Raw genomic sequence first — 23,656 nt, forward strand, 5'->3', positions numbered from 1 at the left:
GTAGAAACAAGACATCCTCCTGCCAATGAAGAGATACTACTTTTGATGTGGTAAAGATTATTTGTGGGCCTGTATGTGTGTGTGTCTAAAGGCAGAATGTTCTATAGGAGCCTATGCCGAGGCTCTCCTTCCATGATATAAAGGGACAGAAGTGACAGCCCAGGTGCAATCCACTATAGCTCTCACTTTATCCCAATAAGTAAGGTCATCATTTATGCAAAGCTATAATTTCATAAAAATACATTTTAAATTTTGATACCAAGAGATATTCCATTTCTTTTTTACCATGTTTATCTCTGGAGGAGAGGATGCCACACTCACAGTATACTTTCATAGATACAAAGGAGAAACTTAATAAAAAATGCATTCCAGCTTAATAATTAGAAGTTGTCCCAAACACTGAGGGATCATGGGTTGGAATCCCAGGCAAGGGCATGTACCTGGTTGCAGGTTCCATCCCTGGTCCCAGTCAGGGCATGTACAGGAGGCAATCAATAGATGTGTCTCTCTCACATTGCTATTTCTCTCTCTTCCTCTTTCGCCCTCCCTTCTACTCTCTCTAAAAATCAATGGGGAAAAAATATCCTTGGGTGAGGATTAACAAAAAACAACAAAACTGCATTCCAATGTAGAACAAAGCCATTCATCCCATTTATAAAATCAGAGTAACACATAGTTTACATTTCATTAAACTCGAACAGCCCCAATTTTTCAGTAAAAAGGACATGCATTCCAGTTCCTAAGAGTTTTAAGCTACTTTTTAAAAAATCTTAGAGGAAAAACTCTGGATCAAATTTTCCCCTCGAAAGTGGGACTCTCCAGTTTTGCTATCCATAATATAAAATATAATCTGGGTTTGTGATAAACTCTTTGAAGAATGTAACCCACTATATTTTTAATTTCAACAAATATGCACATCAAGTGTGATTTAGCTCACATTTTTGTTAACCAACTGTTATTTGTAATTGTTATTTTTTGTTTTATTTGCTATGTTCCACAAAGTATTTTCTCATTATTGCATCTTAAAATATGGAAATTTGAAGGCATTGCTAAAATTCTCTGAGCCAGCCCCAACAACTGGTGAGATCTGCACGGTACCTAAGGCAAAACGAAATGTGTGACTATCCATTGGTGAGGGAATCTCCACTGCTGAGGGAGAGCAAGAGAATCTCTCATCATTCATTCACCTTAGAAAGAAAACATTGTCAAATAGAGATGTGTGCACTGGGCACAGTGCCTCACAGACTTGGCACTCACGCATACTGGTTGAATTGAACTGAACCAAAGGAAACTTGGCCTGAGATGAAAAAAAAAGTAATAAGAAAGAAACTAGGTCTATGCAAAATGCTGACCCCTTCCCAACAGTTCAACGACAAAAGCATTTAATTAGGAGAGACCAAGGAGGTCACTTGGTTCAGTTCTCCAGCCAAGAATCATAGACAGCTGTGATTCTCAACTGGGGTGTGTTTGCTCCCCAGCGGACATTTCTCAACGTTTGGAGACATGCTTGGTTATCACAATTGGGAGAATGTGCTCCTGGCATCTAGCAGGTAGAGGCCAGGGATGCTGCTGAACATCCTACAATGCACAGAACACTGCTGCCCTTACCCCTTCCCATCTCCCACACAAGTAATTACTTGGCCCCAAATTCAATAGTGCCAAGCTGAGAAACGCTGCCCTACAGCATGAGCCAACAGGTCATGCTTACCCACTCTTTAACCACTTTATTGATGCACAATTGGCATATAAAACTGAAAAATTTTAATATACACAACTCGATGAGTTTAAAGACAGTATACAGCCATAAAACTGTCACCACAATCTATGTCAGGAGCACATTTGTCATTTCCTAGTGAGAGGAATCCATTACTTCGTGAGCATGTTTCTACCTCTGCCGGGCAGCTCTCCCTGCTTATAAGAGATTCTTTATTTTGAAATTCATATAGAAATAATATTTGCCAAAAACACCACAGAAAAAGATATGCACAAATATGAATTCACATTTTAAGATCAAAATGCCTTTTCCAGATGCTTATTTTAAATTTATTTTTCTAATCTATTTGAATAATAGAAGAAATAAAAGAACATAGTAAATAATTAAATTTGCATACTAAACTTTTGTTGTATTATTTTTAATTATAATATTCTATTATTTGGTAGCTTTTAAATCTTTAAGTCTATTTCTTAATTTATTAACATCAGAGAGCTTCTTAGAGTTTTACTATGAAAGATTAAAAAAAAATTATCATGCTTGACTATCCTCACCTTTTGTATTCCCTTTATCTCCCAAGTTTTATATTGTTTTATTATAGGTCATTAATATTTATTATAGTTACATTCCATTCTTAAACTCTATGTAAATCATTCATGCTTGATACAGAAATGCATTTCAAACACAGCAAACTAATAAACAGCATTTATAAAATTGAAATGATTTAAATGGAATTCCCACTAAAGCCACCGTAAGGCTACACCACAGAAAAGGAAATAAAACCCCACACCTACCCAGGGTCAGAGGCTAAGAGGTCCTTCTCTAGTTTCCTTCACTTCTTCTGAGTCATACTAAGGTATCACTGTGCCCCACATCAGCCCCTGGTCCCCTATTCTTTCTTGCTTTGCAAAAGTACCTCCCTGTGAATTTTTATTTTTAATCTTTATTGTTGAAAACTTTACATGTCCTGTTTCCCCAACCCCCACTGGCCCCATCTAGCCTGCACCCCCTCTCCCTCCCCTTAGCCTCCCACCCCAGACCTTCACCACTCTACTGTGTCCATTGGGTTATGCATTTATGCATACAAGTTCTTCAATTGATCTCTTCCCACCCACCCCTGATTTTTCCATATGGAGGGAGTGGTAACTCTCCTGGGATCCTTAAATGCACCAAATGCCATTTTCAATTTTCTGATTTTCTCTTCCTCTTTTTCCTCCTTCATCCCCCTTCATACTTGATTGATAATTTTTCAGTTTAATAATCCTTTCCCCTCAAAACCTTGAAGACATCACTCCATTGCTTCTACTATCCAGTGTGCTGAATGAATTGTGTGTTTATTTTGTCAGTTACCTATTTTGTTTCTCTGAAAGCTCTTAGTATAGTCTATGTTTCTCTTTTGAGTTCAGAAATTTCACCAGAATTTTGTTTGTTTGTTAATCAGCCTATTAGTTTGTTTGTTAATCAGCTCTGTTTCTTTGATTACGTTTCCTCCCCTCCTAGCCTGTCATCTGTTTCTGGGGCTCCTCTCTGGATTTTCTAGACTAATCCTCTGTGTCTCTTCACTGTTCTATCAGACTTCCCATTTTGGTCTTTTGGCTCTGTTGTGTCCTGACTTCACCTTACAATTCATCAGAAAGGGCTTTAGCCCTATCCTTTTCCTTTTCTCCCCAATCTTTAAATATTGTCAGTCATATATTTCATTTCTAAGAATTCCTTTTTGTCACCCAGTTGTTTTTTCTTCAGGATGCAGCCTGCTCATCTTTTCAGGATGCAATATCTTCTTGTCCCTGAGAATACTAATTAAGAATCTTTAAAATTGAAATATGTCCCTTGTATTACTTATTCCCTCCAGGGTAGGTTCTGTTAGTGACTCTTTGTCCATCTTGTTTGATGATGAGTTCTCTTAAGTGTCTGATGATCTTTGGTTGTCTATGAGGGAAAGGCTGTGCTGATTAGTAACCTAACCACCTAGAACTGGTATTCTCTGTAGGTGTTTGGGTCTCTTTTTCTAACAGAGGTCTTCCTTTAGTGAGAGCTTTGATAACATTTCTGTAATTGGAACATACAATTGATTTCTAAAGACATGTAAAACTGTTCATCAACTTTTCAAGCCAAGACATATGACCCAAGCCAACCAGGCTTTCTAAACCAGAACATGACATCTTAAATGAAGTAAATCAAGGCCTAAATTTAAAAACAACAACAACAGCCGAAACCAGTTTAGCTCAGAGGATAGAGTGTCAGCCTGTGGACTGAAAGATCCCAGGTTCGACTCCAGTCAAGGGCATGTACCTTGGTTGCGGGCACATCCCCAGTGGGGGGATGTATAGGAGGCAGCTAATCGATCTTTCTCTCTCATCGATGTTTCTAACTTTCTATATCTCTCCCTTCCTCTCTAAAAAATCAATAAAATATATTTTAAATAAATACAACAACATCAAATCTAACAGTTTGGTATTTATTCATCATTTTCATAATCTTGGCTAACTGATATTTTCTTGACACCTAGACTCTTGATTGTGCTCTAGAAATGCCTGGTTCTTGAAAATTTCTGTAAGCTGCCCTACTTTCATAAATTTCTTCCTTAAGTTCATCAGAGTCAGTTTCTGTTGCTTGCACACAAAGAACTTAAGCCGTTGCAGGTGAAAATAAAAACTGACCTTTATTAAGCAATGCTATGTACTAGGCATTTTACATTTTTATATATAGACATCATAAGAGATAGCTACCATTACCATTATTTTCTGAAGAAAGAAACTGAAATTGAGATTTATTGGGTTCATCAAGATGCTTGAGATAAAAGCACCAAGTCAGTCTGACATCAAGACCTATGCTTCCCCTGTCCTCTGAAGTATTTGTGGAGTATTAAGAATAAAGACCTGACTGCAGTTAAGAGTATGTGATGAATAGTGGATGAGAGATTCAAAGCTAAAAAACCAGAAAGAGAAATTTAGATTCAATGTGTTAAGAAAAAAAGGAATCACACTCCAATTCTTAATAGCAGAGTGGTATAATAAAAGAGTATTTAAGAAAGATGATTCTGTGACATATGAAATTAATTTAGAAGGCTCGTGTTGGAAATAAGTCGGCCAGTGAGGAGGCTGCTGTAGTGATGAAATGGCAGCAGCTGGAGGGAAGAGACAGTTTACAGAAGGATTTGGAAGAAAATTTTCATAGGATTCTGTGACTGAATGGATATTGTAGAGGATAAAGATGAGCCAGAAATGACTAAAAAATTTCCAGTTGCAATAAAGAAAGCTGAGGGAACATATTTACCTTGTCTCCTTCCCAAATTTCCAAGGAAATGAACTAGGCATGTGAAAACCAGAATAAATGCCAAGAATAAACACAATTTGAGAACCTCTAGAAGATATAAAGAAGAGTGAATCAGATGATGGAAAAACCAAGTGTGCTGAGCAGTCTGTAACCAAACAAAGGCACCTAAGCCCAGTAAGCCAAGGTTTACCCCACCGCAGAGTACCCTCTTCCCAACCCCAAGCGTGGCACAAGAGGAGCTGGAAGTACTTGCCCACAGGCACTTACTAGGGCAGCTACCAGGATGCTGCAAGGCCCGCCATTGAGCAGAAAGAGGACGTAGGCTTCTTTCACATTGGACCACTTTGTTACCTATGGAACCTGCAGCTGAAAGCTTCTATTTACACTGCTAGACCTGTAGAGAGAATAAAGGCAGTCCCCTAGCTACTATTGTCCCAAAGCAATTAATACAAACTTAGGCAGGAAATATGGGGAATTTAATTCACAGGAATGAGGTAATTTTTTTTTTTAAATCAAGGTAATAGTACATATAAATGTATGCTAAATAAATTGGAAGATGCACAAATAATGCATAATTTTCTTTTAAGATTAATAAAAGGAGTTTCTTAAAGGTTGAAGAAAAATGTCTGAATGGATAAGTAACCATAAAGGAAATAAAATTTTTATAAAAGATCTTCTTGCCTAAAAGAAAATGACTCAAATGAATTAAAATGACTCCCAACAAACTTCCAAGGGAAAAACAATTCTTAATTATATTAACTTCTCCCAAAACTGAGGGGGAAAAAACAACACAGATTTTTTTTCTAATTGTGACCCTAGAATAATCCCAAGGCAAAACCTGATGTTTCACTTTGCTATATTTTACTTTTGAATATAGAATCAGTGTTCCTATATAAAATACTAAACATAAAAACACATTTATCAATGTATTGGGTCGGCAACTAAGTAATTGCGGGTTTCACACATATACGGCTTCAGTTGAATTTTTAGGTTTGCAGACGTAGTACAAATGTAAAACACATTTTGTATTTGATAGTTGGCTATTCAGCTGTTAATCAGTAAAAAAAGTTTTTTGATCTGTTTTGTAGTTTTTGTTTGGCGTTCGTTGAAAAATGGAAAATCAAAAGGAACATTTTCGTCATATTTTGCTTTTTTATTTCCGCAAGGGAAAAACGCATCACAAGCTCATAAAAAGTTATGTGCTGTTTATGGTGACGAAGCCTTAAAAGAACGGCAGTGTCAAAATTGGTTTGCCAAATTTCGTTCTGGTGATTTTTCACTCAAAGATGAGAGACGCTCTGGTCGTCCAGTTGAAGTTGATGACGCCCTAATCAAAGCAATAATCAATTCGGACTGTCACAGTACAACACGTGAGATTGCAGAGAAGCTTCATGTATCACATACATGCATTGAAAATCACTTAAAACAATTTGGCTATCTTCAAAAACTCGATACATGGGTTCCTCACGAACTGAAAGAATCATAGTTAACGCAACGCATTAGCAGCTGCGATTTGCTAAAGAAACGTAATGAAAATGATCCATTTTTAAAACGACTGATAACTGGCGATGAAAAATGGGTTGTTTACAACAATATCAAGCGGAAAAGATCGCGGAGCAGGCCAGGTGAACCAACTCAAACAACATCAAAAGCTGATATTCATCAAAAGAAGGTTTTGTTATCAGTTTGGTGGGATTACAAAGGAATTGTCTACTTTGAACTCTTACCACCCAACCGAACGATCAATTCTGATGTCTACATTGAACAACTAACGAAATTAAACAATGCAGTTGAAGAAAAGTGGCCCGAATTGACAAATCGAAAAGGTGTTGTATTCCATCATGACAATGCAAGGCCACACACATCTTTGGTCACTCGGCAAAAATTAATGGAGCTTGGTTGGGATGTTTTGCCACATCCACCATATAGTCCTGACCTTGCACCATCTGATTACTTTTTGTTTCGATCTTTACAAAACTCCTTGAATGGTAAAAATTTCAATAATGATGATGATGTCAAATCGTACCTGATTCAGTTTTTTGCTAATAAAAACCAGAAGTTTTTTGAACGTGGGATTATGATGCTGCCTGAAAGATGGCAAAAGGTCATTGATCAAAATGGGCAATACATTACAGAATAAAGTTATTTAGTTCCATGAAAAAATTCTTTGATTTTCTTTAAAAAATCCGCAATTACTTAGCTGCCGACCCAATATTAAAACGTAGATAGTTTAACGTTGTTTTAAATAGCTTAATTTCAGGAAACCTATTATAAATAAACATAACCATGATAACATTAAAAACATAGCATCATTTTGAGGAATGATAAAAATGTACCTGAAATCAACTTCTATGATCAACATCAATTTATCCTAATATGGAAAAAGTAGATTCTTAACGTGATAGATTATTTATTAGAAATGAAAAATAAATATCATATTTAGTAAAGTTTAAAATTGGAATCATAAAAAAATATATCCACTTTCACAGTGCTAGTCAATAATATTTTGAAGAATCTACCCAGTACATGAAGAGAATAAATTTGAATTTAACAATCATAAAAGTTCAATACAAAGAACAAATATAAAATTATTTTTGGATAATATGATTGTCTATGTATAAACCCAGAGGAATCTAATTAAAATTATTAAAACTAATAATCCAGTTCAGAAATAGAACTGAAATAAACAAATGCTATAAAATAAATAGTTCTCATCATATTCCAACAAAAAAATAATTTTTAAATGTCAGGCACAGAAATGGTATCCACAATGTCATAATACATAAAGTGTTCAGGAATAATTAAATAAACAATTGTGCAAGAATAATACAAAATGTAATTAGAAGTTTAAAGTCTGTAGAAAAAATGAATTGAAAAATGGGGAATTATTTAAAAAGAAAAATTATAAAGTAAGAAACAAATTGTTATTAATTATGAAAACACACTTCACCTTCCTAATAAGTTATATATAGTACATTTCTTCTTAAAACCTCACCCGAAGAAGGGAAGGGGAAAGAGACGGAAAGGAATAAGAAAAGGGAGAGGAAGTGGGAGAGAAAGAAAACATGGATGTGAGAGAGAAACATGTATCAGTAGCCTTCCGTATGCTCCCTGACTGGGGGTCAAACATGCAATCAGGTATGTGCCCTGTCTGAGAATCAAACCTGCAACCTTTCAGTGCACTGGACTACTCTCAACCAACTGAGCCACTTCAGCTGGGCTTTATCGGAATTTTGTAAATAATGAGGTGTTTTCCTCTAACAAATTGGCAATTTTTTTAAAAATATACTATCTGGATAAAGATATAGGTATGCATATACACTGTATGTGGTACTGCATTTCAGTAGTCATTTAAGAGAAACTTTATATTTATCCAAATTAATATTGCATATTCCAAGCACTGAATTAGCTTTTTCAATCCTATGAATTTATTTTATAGATTAATTTTTTAAAAATACTTCAAAACAAAAAAATTAATAAGGGGCTGATTAAATGATTATGGCTCATTAATGCCATGAAATAGTAAGTCTTCCCAAAGATATAAATTATTCTACATTGCATTAAAATGGCCACAATATATTACATTACTATATTATAGAACATTATGTTGTACTGATATAAGAATGATGATAAAAGCATACATAGCCATAATTTCTGGAAGGGTACACATGATTAAACTATTAACAGTGAATACCTCTTATTGTGAGCAGGCAGGGGTGAGAATGGCTATTATAAACATTTCTGAATATTTAAAAATAATAAACAAAAAATCTTTTTTGGGTTCACCAGAAGTAGACACCCGCCCTGACTGGTGTTTGAGTGCAAATGATTTAAAATGAGCTGCTCACGAGAAGCCTGCTAAAGGGTGGGAGAATGGGAAGCTTCCATGGAAGTGTGTGATGTCAGGCCAAGTCCCTGAGGGTAGAGTCAGCCTCCTCCCATGGGGACACTCCAGAGTATTAGTTAAATCGGGGAGCAAAGGAGTAGGGCTTTTCTCATCCTGGCCTCCATCAGTCACTTGTCAGGAACCACCCTGGAGGGAAGGAAGCAATAGGCTGGCTCTGAGTGCTTTCTGGAGAGGTGCATCCAACACCTGCAGGAAAGTTGCAGGCACCTATTCCTATCTAATAAAGATGGAATATGCAAATTGACCGTAATTCCACAACAAAGATGGTGGAGCCCTCAGCCAATAAGGAGGTTCCCTTATTGATGTGACATGATGGAAGGTGGAAGGCAGCTCTGGCAGGAGCTAAGGTGGAAAGGTGGCTCCAGGCAGGAGCGAAGGCTGTGCTGGCAGCCAGAGGAAGGAAGGCCTATTCTTGCATGAATCTTCGTGCATCGGGCCTCTAGTGGTAAAATGAAAACCCAAAGGGGGAACAGAAATGCTAAAAAGAGATCCATAAACGATTTGAATAAAGAGCCAGTAGCATCCACTATCATATACTACCTTTATAGTAAGATCTATATTTTCATAAAACGTAAAAGCGAGAGATTGTGAGAGCAAGAACAAGTATGCTGCTGGTAAAGCAAAACTGGACATGGATGCTCACACAAGGTTTGCACATGTGTAAGTATCTGCAGTAATAGATGGCTTTCCCCTACCAGATAGTCCCCACCTGCCCATTAGAAAATAAGAATTACATGGCCCTTATTAGAAATTAGGGCCCTTCTCTCTCTTTTTGTCCATGTCCAGCCAGGGCCATGATTTTAATCTGAAGTGATGGAGGGTGAGATCTTGAGAAATCAGCGGAACTCTCAAATTCTCTGCTGATCCTAGGTGGAACCACATTACTTGCCATCAACTTACCCTTCAAACTACAAAGAAGCTGGAGCACTGGGCTTCAAACTCGATAGAACTCTTAATCGAGGAGCACAATCCCAGAATCCGTTTGTTCTGTTTGACTTGTTTGATTTTAGAACAAACTTGTTTAAAACATTTCTGGAAATGAATGAGCTGAGGTTTCCACCTCAGCACAGCCCACCATTCTGGGTGTCAATGACGATCTCACAACCTTCTGCTACAAATGCATGCTGTCTTGACCTGAGGGCTGGACTGGATGGGCAACTCAGGTGTCCCCTTTATGTGGTCTACATTTCTGAATATTTGTATGAAACCCAGATGCTTCGTTTCTTCATGTGCAAAATCGATGCAGGAACTGCTCTGTTTGCCTTTCAGAGCTGATATGAAGATGAACTCTATGATCACACACTTGAAAGAATCTTGTGACTATAACGTTTTATCTCAAGGTCACTTGTCCGGACACAGAGACACCAGACCAATGACCTTGGGATTAAAAAGGAGGAGGTGGTAACTTCAAGATCTGAATCTGCGAATGTTGGAAGCACTTGTTCAGGAGGACGTGTGTGGCTTTGGGAACAAAACATCCAGGTAATAAGGAACAGTAAGCTGTGGCGATGTGGCCTTGGAGACAGAACAGCAGGGTAGGAAATGGGGTACAAATTTGGAAGTCATCAACAGGGGAGCACCAGGCAAACTCACGACTAGGGAGTGCACATCTTTGAAAAGTTCACCTCCCTTTTCATTTCTGTGACCGTATTCCTTACACCGATGCCAAATGTCTTCTTTTTGGATTATCCAAATGCAAAACTTCATTAAGAGAAATGACCATTACTACAGAATGCTATGTGGTTGGAATAGGGAGTCCTTATTCACTTGTATCCATAATCTTTTCAAAATACTGTGCAGATTTTCATACGCAACTGCTTTCACTGACTAAGCCACACACAGAAAGGTGGAAGAATTCTGGAGTGGAAAGCACATGGGCTTTTAAAAACCATGTAAATTACACATGCAGTCTCTCTCCTCAAATAATCTAGACTATTTCTTTAGTTACCTACTGGTTTGATTGACTAAATATACATCTATGCAACTTAAGGATAAAACAGATGAGATTTAAAAATGGTTAGTATTGCCCTAGCCGGTTTGGCTCAGTGGAGAGAGCATCAGCTTGTAGACTGAAGGGTCCCAGGTTGGATTCTGGTCAAGGGCATGTACCTTGGTTGTGGGCACATCCCCAGTAAGGGGTGTGCAGGAGGCAGCTGATCGATGTTTCTCTCTCATCGATGTTTCTAACCCTCTATCCCTCTTTGTAAAAAAAATCAATAAAATATATATTTTTAAAAATGGTCAGTATTTATGGCAATGCTTGAAAGTCACAATTTTATATATTCTTGCATGAAGCGATTTACATGAGTGTTTTTAATGACCTTAGAACCACTTTATCTGTCCAAAAACAGTAATATCACACAGTCAAGGCTGACTTTTAAAGACATTTACTCTGCTTAAAGCACGGCTGGACTGCACCCAGGAGTCAGGCTGCTTCAGTTGGCTTGTTTCCTCATCTCAAGAACATTAATGATTTTCTCTACCTTTGAGAGGTCTTACATGCCTGTTCTTTGTTGGTTTTCTTTAAAAAATGCTGTACCACCTGCCTCTGAACTCCTGAAAGCTTTGGAGTTTGTAAGTATTCCTGATTTAAATAGGATAAATTCCACTGAGGCATACAAAGGTCACATACTAGTTTTCTGGTTGAGGTATAGTATTAAACAGTAACGTTCCTTATTTTAATAATTACAATTTAACTAGAAGTCAATCTACTTTTTATTTCAATTAAAACAATGACTAATTGTTAGTAGTTTACAATTTAAAAATAGTATAGAGGGAGGGAAGTCCTGAATGCACCATTTTAATAAAATGTTACTGATTTTGTTGATTATGTGTTAAATACTAGTAAGTGTCAATTCCTTTGGCTTTGCTTCACTAAATTTTCCTTTTATACAATCATGGATAACTTTAAGCAGTTTTGCAGTTTTAAATCTACCTCTAAAGATATAATGTCATTTCTGATGTGGTTAACAATATAAACTCCATGCAAAATTTATATTTAAAGCAATTATGTTTGTATAAAAGACATTAAATTATACAATAACTTAAGATGTAATTCATAAAAAAAATCTGGAAACACTGTTTAAAAATGAATAAGTTAGAAATAAATTTTCATCTACTTTACCACTAAGGACTTCATTTTACAGATGAGAGTCCAAGGCTGTTACATGACCTGCCCAAGATGTGTACATACCTACATGTCTACAACCTGGAACCTGTTATATTCTGCTTACTGCTTAGTCCTCATAAAAACTTAGTGGGAGGTCTGGGTCAAAACAGTCAGTAACCATTGGCTGAATTTGCAATTTATTTAGAAATAGAACCCAGATCTTTCTTTAATCTTCACCCAAGGACATGCTTTTATTGGTTTGAGGGAGAGAGAGGAAAGGAGAAGAAGGGAAAGAAGAAAGGAAGGAGAGAAGGAGAGAAGGAGGGAGGGAAAAGAGAAAAGGAGGAAGAGAAAGAAAGATACCTCAATGTGAAAATGAAATATTGATTGGTTGCCTCTGGGGATTGAACATGCAATCCAGGCATGTGCCTTGACTGGGAATTGAACCCACCACCTTTCGGTGTATGGGGATGCTCCAACCTGCTGACCCACATGGACTAGAGAAGAACCCAGGTCTTTTGACACTACATGCATTTTTCTTTTCAGCACACACCTGGAAACATTTAAAATGGCCTTCTCTCCAGTATGTTTTATTGGAGAACAGTATGTGATAAACTGTGCGAAAGAACTTGAAAAATGTAAGCATATGAAATCTAAGACAGCATTATTTCCGTTGTGGTTTAAGTTCATAAAACTCCCCACTTCTCTTTCCATAGGTCCATAAATCTAAGAAAGGAACAATTTACAAGAATGGCAATTTTAAAGACAACCATTTTAATTTATTGAATAATCTGTCTAGGAAAAGGAAAATATATCCTACAGCTTTTGGATTTGAATAACAAAACTTTTGTTTTTAATAGTAGTTAAGGAAATAGAATTAGTTACTATATACTAATTGTACAGCATGAAAAAATTATTTGAAGGTTTTTAATCTAGATTTTCATACATTAAAAATACCATAAAATGGAAGTTTTCAATCAATAATATCTTAGAATACTTCCTATAATATGAAATCTATACTGTAAATTGATTTAGATCCTTTTTATTGAGCAGGGAAATGAACTAAGAATGGAGTTGTCATCAACACCAGTGTTCATATCACAAGAAATAAAAAGTTCAAATAGGTTCTTAATAATAAAGACTCATAAAAACACTGATTAGGGCATCCAAATTTGGCCCAATTAAAAATATTCATGATGAAATAGTGTTACAAAATCTTACAGTGGTGCAATAAAAAGGTTAAGTGAGAAAAAATTTTAAAAATAATTTAAACATATTACAATTTACATTATAACCACTGCGCAAGAATAACATAGAAATTACTTTATTAAATTGTCATGCTGTGTACTGTAATAATACCTGGAGAGTAACCTCACATGGATGAGTGCTCAAAATCATTTGGACCAATTTTTTAAAGCAGCTTTAAAGTAATTGACTCTCAAATCAAGATATTAAATGCCAGCTCCTAACTGGCAATAATGCTTATGGCTAAGATAGAAATGAGATTCTTTACAGAAACGCTGACACAGCCCTAACTGTAGGCATTTGACTGTGCGGCTGTAATTATTTTTTCAAATCTTACGCAGCAAAGCTTCAGGTACAGAAGTCTGCAGAATGTGTAAACAGTAAGATAGTCCTAGAGCTTTTACAAAACCACAAACCTGTGATACCTTTACACTCATCTTTGATTGCTGCTACCAAATAACTAAATCATGAAAAATGTATTGATTAGCTCTTCAGTAGGTAAAAGGTGGGTAACATTATAATATCAACGTATCTTAATCCATTCGATTTGCAAGGGCTACACATTTTAAGCTGACAGTGTAAAAACCTCTAAAAGGTTTTTTTTCAAAACAGCCTTCTGCCTTCTTTAGCGTTTTGACCACTAATCATAAACAATAAAGAATAATTAAGAAAAATCTCCAGAACTAAGCTATAAAATAAGTTCACATGAGGTGTCAGTTTCCCGTGTGGAAGGCATTTAAAACTGAACCAGGTAACAATCTCAGAATGGTCCAAAGGAACACAATTTATCCCAGGTGGTGAGTGGCTGGAATAGAAGACTTAAATGTCTAATCCTAATTCTCATTTTTAAAAATGCCTAAGATAATGATACTTCAAAAGAGGAGTTAATTTTAAAGCCCAGGCAACTGTAAATTGTAACCATGAAATGATGTTTTCTCTCTTTTGAACAGACATCTAGTCAACAGATGACTATTGGTCCTACACTGGGAAATACTGATTTGATATTTATTGATCAAAATTGTACGAGGGAAATTGTAATTTTTGAATGAAAAACAGTCATGAGTTGTCTATCACGTCTTGTACAGAACAGGCAATAAATAAATGTCATAAATATCACACTAAACAAATATAAAAATTATTAATTTGTTAAGGTAAGCAAAAATATCCTTAAGTTTATGAGGAATGATATTATGTAATGAGAGCCAACTTAGAATTCTAATACCTGCTTGATAAGTATTCTGATTTTATAGGCTTCTCAAAATTATCTAACTCGCATTACTTTTAATTTCTATTTTACTTTATAAACTCATAATTATATCATAGAAAAATAAGTAGAAATGTATAACGAACTTATTTTAAAAATTGTAGCTAGATTTTATCTTAAAGTCAACCTAATCATCCATTTAAATTTAATCTTTTCATAATCCGCATTTTACTTAATGGTAAAAACCACACTTACTATGAGTTATAAATTATGCAAATCTGTAAAAAGTTGTCATTGGAGAAGTCTACTCTGGACAATGTCATGAAATAACATTCAATTTATTATTATATTAATTTCAAATGATAATATTCTCTTCATTATATCGCAGAAAAGAAAAAATGCATTGTTAATCTTTTTATACAGATATGTTGCTGAATAAAAATTTCTAAGAAAATAATACATTCAGGATTGATATTTAAACTTTGCAGGTGCCTAGAAATCCTATTAATTAAGTATAGCAACCTCTCTAGTAAAACACTAGATACAGGCCAGGATAATCTGGCAAACAGGTAACATACACACATGTGTCATAGACTACCTGGAATATTTATCAATTCAGTTTATTGTCTTCTCAAAAATTTGAAATATCACAAAAATAAGTAAAAACATTATAGTATTTGTAACAGTGTTATGGGGTAATTAGCTTATGTGAGTCCAACTCCCAAAAAGGCTGCATTCAGATGAAACAGGCAATTTTCTTAAAATTAAATTTCAACATCCCCAAATAAATCCACTACTCAATAAAAATATTTAGCATCTTTAAAAAGTACATTCTTCAGGCTGGCAGTGGGGATAGAAAAGTAAAACCCAATTCCAACCATAACCCCGTCTCACCCCTGCTCTTCTTTCCCTACAAGGACAGATCTACTAAGGGCATCTTAGAAAATTGAAAAACCTAGTTTTAAAATCATGAACACATTTATTGCTGTTGGAACTTAGCAAAGAAGTTCAATATCAGCTGAATAGGGCACTATAAGCCATCGGAAGGACCAAAACTATAAGCCATCGAAGGACCAAAGTATGACTTGTCCTTTTTGAATCTTGCTGGGGTGGGGCCCATGGCGGGACTAGGATGTGTGAATGCAGACCTACCCTGCCCAGCACCTCCGTTTTTCTTTCAGATCCCAGCTCTAAGAAGGTGGGCAATGTAAACAGCCCGTTATTGTCCAGAAGGACGGCCGAGTAAGTCATGTGAGCTTATCACACAGCTGCAGCTTACTATGATAAAGTGCTCCCGGAGCAAAAACATTACAACCCGAGCACAATCCAAAATGGATTAGAATTTGACATAAGCTTCCTTAAAAACTAATCAATCAGTCCGTGCTACAATAGTAGAGTCCAGCTCCTAAGGAGGGAATGCAATACCTTCAAGATGTAGCTCCCATTCCTTATGGATATGGACATGTGGGGAAAAAATCTAATATTTTGCAATACGGTATCGGATAGGTGAACTTTTTCCTAACACACGCTGAAATAGATCTTCTTGTCTTGAAGAGTCTAACACAGTTCATGCCTACCAAATGCAAAATTAAATGAATGAGCTAAGCCTTTCCTGAAGATATTCTGAAGACCCTACCTAAGTACCTGCTCTCCCCAGGCTTTTAGAATTTTATTTACGTATACCATACAGACACTGCTCTAGTATATCGCCTTTTATTGGACTCCAGAGTAAACATTTTAAAAAGCAGGGGACACTAAAGACTAACGTGACATATATGTTGCTTGCATAATGCCTGGCTGAAATGTAACATTTATTTTAACATGCAGTGTTGCCTATAGACCGTATGTGCCGGTTCACTCAGGGGCATGCTGGAGCATCGCAGCATTTCTGCATTTCTTCTCTCGATGCCTCTGAAGACTTCCTTAGTTAATGCTGAGCAGGTGGAGCTAACTCCGGTGTAACAAGAGTGGACCGGCCCTTCCTTGCAGCACCTCTGCCTTTCTAAGACCTTTTGGAGTCTCTTCCAGCCTCAAAACTTGCCAAGTATCTCTGCCTCTACAATAGCATACATTTCATAAAGAAACTTTCCTAAGTTAGTTGATCTTTCCCGGTAAAGGGAAATAATAGAAGGAGATAGAGGAGAAGGAAGGAAGGAGAAGGAAGGAAGGAAGGAAGGAAGGAAGGAAGGAAGGAAGGAAGGAAGGAAGGAAGGAAGGAAGGAAGGAAGGAAGGAAGGAAAGGAGGGAGGGACGGAGGGAGGCAGGGAGGGAAGGAGGGAGGCATCTTCATTCTCTAAGTGCTTGGGTTCCTTCACCTTGCTTTCACAGCCTGGAGCAGCCTGTCTTCGGTATCAGCGCCAGAGAAACCAGGCATCTGGAGAAAACCCTCTAACAGCACCCTGTCAAGACCAGGGCCAGCAAAGCAGGAGGGATCCAGCACAGACGCAGACCCAGCCAAGTAGTCCCCTTCTGCAATTTCACTTTAAAAGTTGTCTTCCTGAGGGTCTTATTTGGGGATCTCCCTTAAGTGTAATTAACTAGCAATACACACAGCACAGGGGTATATTTCAGAAGGAGGAAGCAGGACGCCCAGGAGGGAGGGGGGCATAGCAAGGAGCAATGAGATGCAATGCCCACAGTCTCCTTAGCCTCGCTGGAGACCCCTGACCCACCTTCTAATTCCCTTCCTGGGCCCCCGGGCCGCCCGGACCCGGCAGGAAAGGTCTTGGGGACACACATGCACACATAGGGATGCCAGAGGGCTCTGCTCGGAGTTGGGTGTGAAAGTTACATCCCGCGTCGCCTCCAGCACCGGCACCGGATGAAGAAACCCAGTCTGCCCCGACTCGAATCCGTCTTTTAGCCGAGTTTCCCCCCAGAAAGGTGCCGCTCACCGGCCATGCGAAGGGGGATGCAGAGGCAGCGGTTTGGGAGAAGTGTCTGCGGGCATCCGGGCAAACACCAGGTGAAGCAGAAAAGCCGCCAAGCCCCTCACTCTGGGCTGGAAGCAGGGCCTCCAGCCCATCCACACCCCGTTCCTCTACCCTCAGCCCATCCTCACCCCGTCCCTCCACTCCCAGCCCCTCGGGCCGCTTCTCCATAAGTCTCTCGCTCCTCTCGCGCCCTCTTCCTGGCCACTTTCCGCCCACTTAGCCCCCCTCCGAGTCCCTGCCCCCCGCGGCGCCCCTCACCTGCCCACTCCCTCTGCTGCAACCCCGACCCTCCCCTCCAACTCCCGCAGGCACCCCGACTCCCTCCCTGCGCGCCCTCCCAGCCCGGGTCCGAGGTGCCCAAGGCTCCGCTTCCCCGGGGCGGCTTTCCCGCCGAAACGCGTCCCCCGGGGCGGCTCACCAGCTGCAGCAGGCCGGGGACCACGACGAGGGGCAGCGGCCGCAGGCGCATGGTGCCGGCTGGGCTCAGGAGCTGCGTGCCCGGGCCGCCCGCTGGCGCATCTCCACTTCGGGGACCAGACTGAGGCGCGGGCCCCGCGCGCTCCCCGCCCGGGTTCGAGCGCAGCAGCGCCCCGCGGGCGGGCCGGGGGGCGGGCGGAGGGGGGCGGCGCTCCAGGCGGCCCCGCGCGCCCCTCCTTCCAGGGGGTCCGGGTCTGGGCGAGCCCCCGAGGCGTCCGCGGGCTGGAGGCGGCGTTCCTGGCGTCTGGGTGCCGGTTCCCGCGTGAGGCTGCTCAGGGATCCAGTCTCCCCGTGCGGGTGCAGGTGCCGGTGCCGGTGCGGGTCCGAGCAGAGCGGGTCCGGCAGGTGAGGGTCCGGCGGGCTCGGTGCCTCCTCCGCCCGCGCCCAGCGGAGGGCCGGGCCGGCGGCAGGCGCCCCGCTGCTGACCCGCTCGCCTCTGCCGGGAGGTGAGCGCGGGAGGTCTCCGGGCGTGGATGCGGGACAGAGGCTCCCGAAGGGCACCTGCGGAGTTTTGGGGGGAGGAGGAGGGTGGGAGGGCGAAGGCTGAGTCCCAGGTGCGGGAGGGGGTGGGGGGCTGCGAACTGGAGAGGCTGGGGCTGGGAAAAGGGGCTGGGAGACGGGACACCCGAGAGCGCCCGCTCCTAGACAGCCGCGGCTGGGAGAGCCGAGCGAGCGGTGCAAAGTGGTTGTGGCGGCTGGAAGGATGTGGGAAGTGGAAATGGAGCCAGGAGGGACCTGGAGGTAGGGGAGCGGCGGGACCGGAGCCAGGTGTGGCGTCCTGGCTCACTGGGGTCAGGGATTGTAGAGACAGCTGGGTGTCCCCGAGACCCACGGAGCTGCGCTGGAGGAGGAGAGGAGAGCGGAGACCCCGCTGCACCTCCCTCGGGGGGGGGGGGGGGGGGGCGGGGAGTCTGGGAGAGGGGCGTGGTGAGGCTGCAAACCTGCTGCTGGCGAGCCTGTCCCCGTGTTAATAACTCTCCTCTGAAGAGATCCTTAACCTTTAACTGTCTCTGTGCCGGACACTCGAGTGGGAAAGCGAGAAGGCAGTGGGGCTCGCACTCCCACACGTTCGCGGTGGGCGAGGATGTAGACACCACCCACCAGCCCCGTTATTGGACAGATGGGAAAGCCAAGGTCCGGAGAGGGAGTCCCTTCTCCAGGGGCCAGGAGTCCCCAGGCAGCTGCTTGGATAGAATAAGCAAAGCAAAGCTATTTTCTACATCCAGAGTCACAAAGCTTTCGCAGGAGAAAAACATGTGGAGGAAAGGGAGTGGAATTATGATTGGTTCCCAGTCTCTAAAAAATAAAACACAACAAAAAGTGAAGTTTTGGGTTGGAATTTCGGGGGGGCGGGGGGGATGCGGGAAGAAGCTTCCTTCTTGCCGAAACCGGTTTGGCTCAGTGGATAGAGCATCAGCCTGCGGACTGAAAGGTCAAGGGTTCGATTCAGGTCAGGGGCATGTACCTTGGTTGCGGGCACATCCCCAGTAGGGGGTGTGCAAGAGGCAGCTGATCTGATCAATGATTCTCTCTCATCGATGTTTCTAACTCTCTGTCCCTCTCTCTTCCTCTCTGTAAAAAATCAATAAAACATATATATTCCAGAAAGTTATGTCCTAAAAGCATAAATAAAATAATTTCAAAAATTGGAAGAGCTCACTATAGGTTGATCTTGTCCCATTTCAGGTCCCTGGAGAGGGCTGTATTTTATTTACAGACAATCTTTGGGAATCAGAGGACTTGATGTGGAAGGGTTTGAAAGACTGAGAGGATCCCATTTTGAAGAGGAAGCAGGGCAAATCGCCTTGCAAAGTGCAATACTTCATTTGGGCTCAATGTCCTCTACACCTGAGCCTCAGCTGGCTCATCTATGAGACCAAAGGGTATGGTCCTTCTTGATGTAACAGGCTTCAATTCTGTTATCACCAACTCTGAATGAGAAGTGCATGACTCACACCATTGAAATAAATAAGCTATAGAATGACTGGAACACTTCACTGTGTGTGTGTGTTTTTAAAATTCATATTTCTTAGACCATTTTCTGAACTTTGGGGAAGCTTACACATAAATTTTAAAGTGGAACTTAAACTTGGATGCATATATTAGTAATACTAAGTGTGCTCACAAAGGAATGTACTGAAGGATGCTGAATTTCAAGCTAAAAGCTAAGGGACACAAGAGAGCTTGCCTGATCAAAGAGAAGAAGAACCAAGGATGTCATCAACTCACGTCTGGTAATACTGTGTTTATTTATAAGGTGACTACTGACAATTTATTGTATTCCCTAAATTTTGGTGTCGATATTATGGGAACGTGGAAGGAAGGGAAGAAGGGAAAGAGAAAGGAAGCTGGGGGAGAGGGGGAGCATAGATTGAAACAGGAAATATGCAGCAGACATGTAAGGGGAAATGGAGAAAGCTACTGCAGGTGGGAGGAACAACATAAGCAAAGACACAGGGGAGGGACTTTGTATGACATAATTGAGAGGTGGACACTAAGCAGACCAAACTGGCTGGAGAAAATGTGATAAGAAAAAAGTGAGAGGAAAGGTAGGTTATGGGCTGCGTGTAGAAATCTGGGATTGCCAAGCTCAACATGTTAACTTGATCGGCAGGAAATAAGGAGACCTAAACCTTTTTTGGAGTAGAAAAGTCATACATCAAGTGGCACAAAGAAATACGCAATGGTATGGGCAGGATGGTATTGAGGAGGAGGCTGCATGAGGAGACAGTCATGATAGTTGGAAAGGAAGGAATGGAGAGAGACGTGGGTGCAAAAACTATTATATAGGAACAGCGAATTGGGATATTTTAAATCATTCCTGAAGTATTAGATTTTTTAACCATTAGAACTGGTTATGCATATATGCATCGCCCATGGACCCAGACAGCAGTGTGGTGAAGGCCTGGGATGGGTGGAGGGGGCAAAAGGGGAAGATGGGGGACATCTTGTAATACTATCAAAAAATGAAAGTTTCAAAAAATAAAAAAACAATAAAATAATAATAAAAAGACAGCATCATCACTTTCTCACTTAGAGGCAACTAACAATCAGAAAATCAGAGCTTTGCCTTTTCATTTTGCAAAGGTGGTTTTTTGCTGTGGGAGGCGAGTGAAAATGGCCTTTCATACAGACAAGTAGCAGAAAGGGAACCTACCAAATTTCATGCCATAGGATCTCATTGTAGTACTTAAATAAGGCAACACATAGGAATATTGTCAATGTTTTGAGAGCAAATCTGTTAACTTCTGTCAATGTCTTAACTGGACCATTCGCTTTTTTCCCTGTGCTTCCCTGTATTACTTTCCTCGCCCTTAATTGTTCAGGACGCCCTACCAGAATGTGGATCAGAACATGACATTTCAGAGCCGCAGAGGATATTAGACAGTAACCAATCTCTGCTTTGTACTTAAGAGCCCGGGAGCTATAAAGGCTCCGTGACTTGCTTCAGGTCAACGGGAGAGGTGTGGGCTAATCTGAAACTTGATTCAAGGCCTTTGGTTTCTCAGTGCAGCGCTCTTTCCAATGACTCACTCTACCTCGGGAATTGTTCAACTGGCCAGCAGTTATAAAAGTTTTGATGCAGTGAATGAATGAACCCTTCCCTAATAAGAGTTGTGGGGATGATCTATGGATGCTAAAAGCCCCGGAGTCTATCTTATTATCAGGAAAAGAGGTTTGATGGGACTGAGCCTGAAGCATTGATCCGGTCATAATTTTAGAAGCTTGAGAGATAAGGAGACTTACATGGTACCGGGCTACTGTGCAGCTTCAGAGAAGTGGGATTTGGGACTCAAGGCCATGCCAGTGCTTACCCCAAGGAGACAGGGAATTCTAGGGGGATTAGGTCTTTTTAGACCTTTATAATGAGAAGCTGGTGGGCTTCTTGCTAGCAATTCTTAACTTCTAAAATTCTCTTGAGTTGTCATACTTGTTGACTGAATATTCTCGGGTCACTAACTAATAAAACATGAAGCTGGATAACATCAGTTTCAACCCTGATTGCATATAGAATCACTGGGACTTTAACATCTCTAAAAGGGGGCTTGAGCATGGGTATTTTCACCCAGGAGATTCCACTATACAGCAATGGTTGAGAAATACTGCTCTCCCAGAAACTTATTTTTTTCCTTCCTTCCTTTCCTCTTTTTTCTCTCCCTCTTCCTTCCCTCTCTTCCTCCTCTCTCCTCACCCCCCCCTTCTCCTATAGAATTGTAGCCCCTGAACTTCTAATAGAATATCATTAGAAAATAATAAAAACATCATCACTTTCTCACTTAGAGGCAACTAGAAAATCAGATCTCTGCCTTTTAATTTTGCAAAGGTGGTTTTTGCAGTGAAAATGGCCTTTCATATAAATAAGAAGCAGAAAGGAGAGAACTGGCTATTTTCTTTATAGGTGTACATTTTATCACATAAACTCATCCGTGGTTCCAAGTTCAAAGACAAATCAAACGATTCCGCTGTAGTGAGATTGTTCAGCCTTGGGTGGCCACAGCACTCTCCCTTCACCGTCTTTTCACGTGGATGCCAGAAGGTGCTACCTGAGTGTGCTGGTGGCTGATGCCACTGTCAACAGCCAAAAGGAGAGGCTAGAGGGAGGGAAAGAGGCAGCCCGGGGTTCTCAGGGAGTCCTGTGACGAGAGGGTGACTGGGTGGAGAGAACATCTTTCAAGATTGGAAGGCAGGAGAGGGCACCTCTCTGTGTGCTCAGGCTACATCTCTGCCACTCACGTCGGATGGACTGGATAAACCTGCCACTGTCTTACCATGTGCTCCCAGGTTTGACTGACTGATCACGTTTTCTACTTATGCATGACATTTGATGAGTGTCATTACTAGGAAATCACTGAACCTGCTTTATTATTTTTAATTTTTATTTTCTTTATTGATTAAGGTATCACATATTTGTCCTCATCCCCCCATTCCCATCCCAAACCCCTCCCCACGCATGCCCCCACCTCCCTGTCTTGACCACTGGTTAGGCTTATATGCATGCATACAAAGTCCTTTGATTGATCTCTCCCCCTTACCCTGACCCTCTCCTACCTTCCCTCTGAAGTTTGACAGTCTGATAGATACTTTCCTGTCTTCAGGTCTGTTTTTGTACATCAGTTGTTGGCAAGGCAGAAGAACAGAGTCATAGATAGTCAGAACTGGACCATCTTGCCTACCCCCTCAATGTACAGGTGAAAAAACTGAGGCCCAGAGCAGGTAAGTGATGTTCCCCAGGTCATACAGCCGGACAATGGCAGAAGAAGACTAAATCCCAGAGTCAGTGACTCTTTTGGCTTTACTAGGCTTACTGTGGGGTGGGATAGAACTGGGGAGTGCCAGCTCCGTCTGATACGCAATGCGTAAGAACGTGCACATTTAAGAACACTATGTTAGCTAATCGGATGGAAGTTTTCCAATCTAAGAATGCTTAGCATTCCTAGAAGAGGGGGGACAGAGATCTGGGGTGAAAAGAGAATGGAATGGCCCTCTCACTTTTCCTGCTTATTAAGAGGGCACCCCTCGGTGCAAGTGCCCAGACACAACTCAAAGAAGTCAAACACTACACCAGAAAGGCATTTGATGGCTCGCATGAGTAGGAAATTCAGAGGCTGGAAGTCAACTCAGGCAATTTGAGGCTAAATAAAGAAATTTTTGATCAGGATCCTGGGTCAGTCATCCTGAGGATGTAAATCCATTCAGGTGGGCTGGGGGCAGCAGCTGCTAAAGCATGAGGCTGGACCCTCCAGAGCAGGGAATAAAAACCTGTCCTCCGAGGAGCTGACTTTTTTTAAAGAGC

General features: G+C 40.8%; 1 protein-coding gene across 1 annotated transcript in view; it reads right to left on the reverse strand.

The window, feature by feature from the left end:
* The window catches only part of NXPH2 (neurexophilin 2), a 106,099-nt gene extending 87,336 nt beyond the window's left edge, over positions 1–18,763 (reverse strand). Inside the window, exon 1 of the mRNA XM_084892148.1 lies at positions 17,804–18,763. Within this exon, the coding sequence (XP_084748274.1) occupies positions 17,804–17,854 (51 nt within the window). The 5' untranslated portion in view covers positions 17,855–18,763. The remainder of the gene's footprint in view (positions 1–17,803) is intronic.
* Positions 18,764–23,656: the final 4,893 nt, after the last annotated feature.

Source organism: Pipistrellus hanaki (assembly GCF_964339955.1).
Source record: "Pipistrellus hanaki genome assembly, chromosome: 8".
NCBI lineage: Eukaryota > Metazoa > Chordata > Mammalia > Chiroptera > Vespertilionidae > Pipistrellus > Pipistrellus hanaki.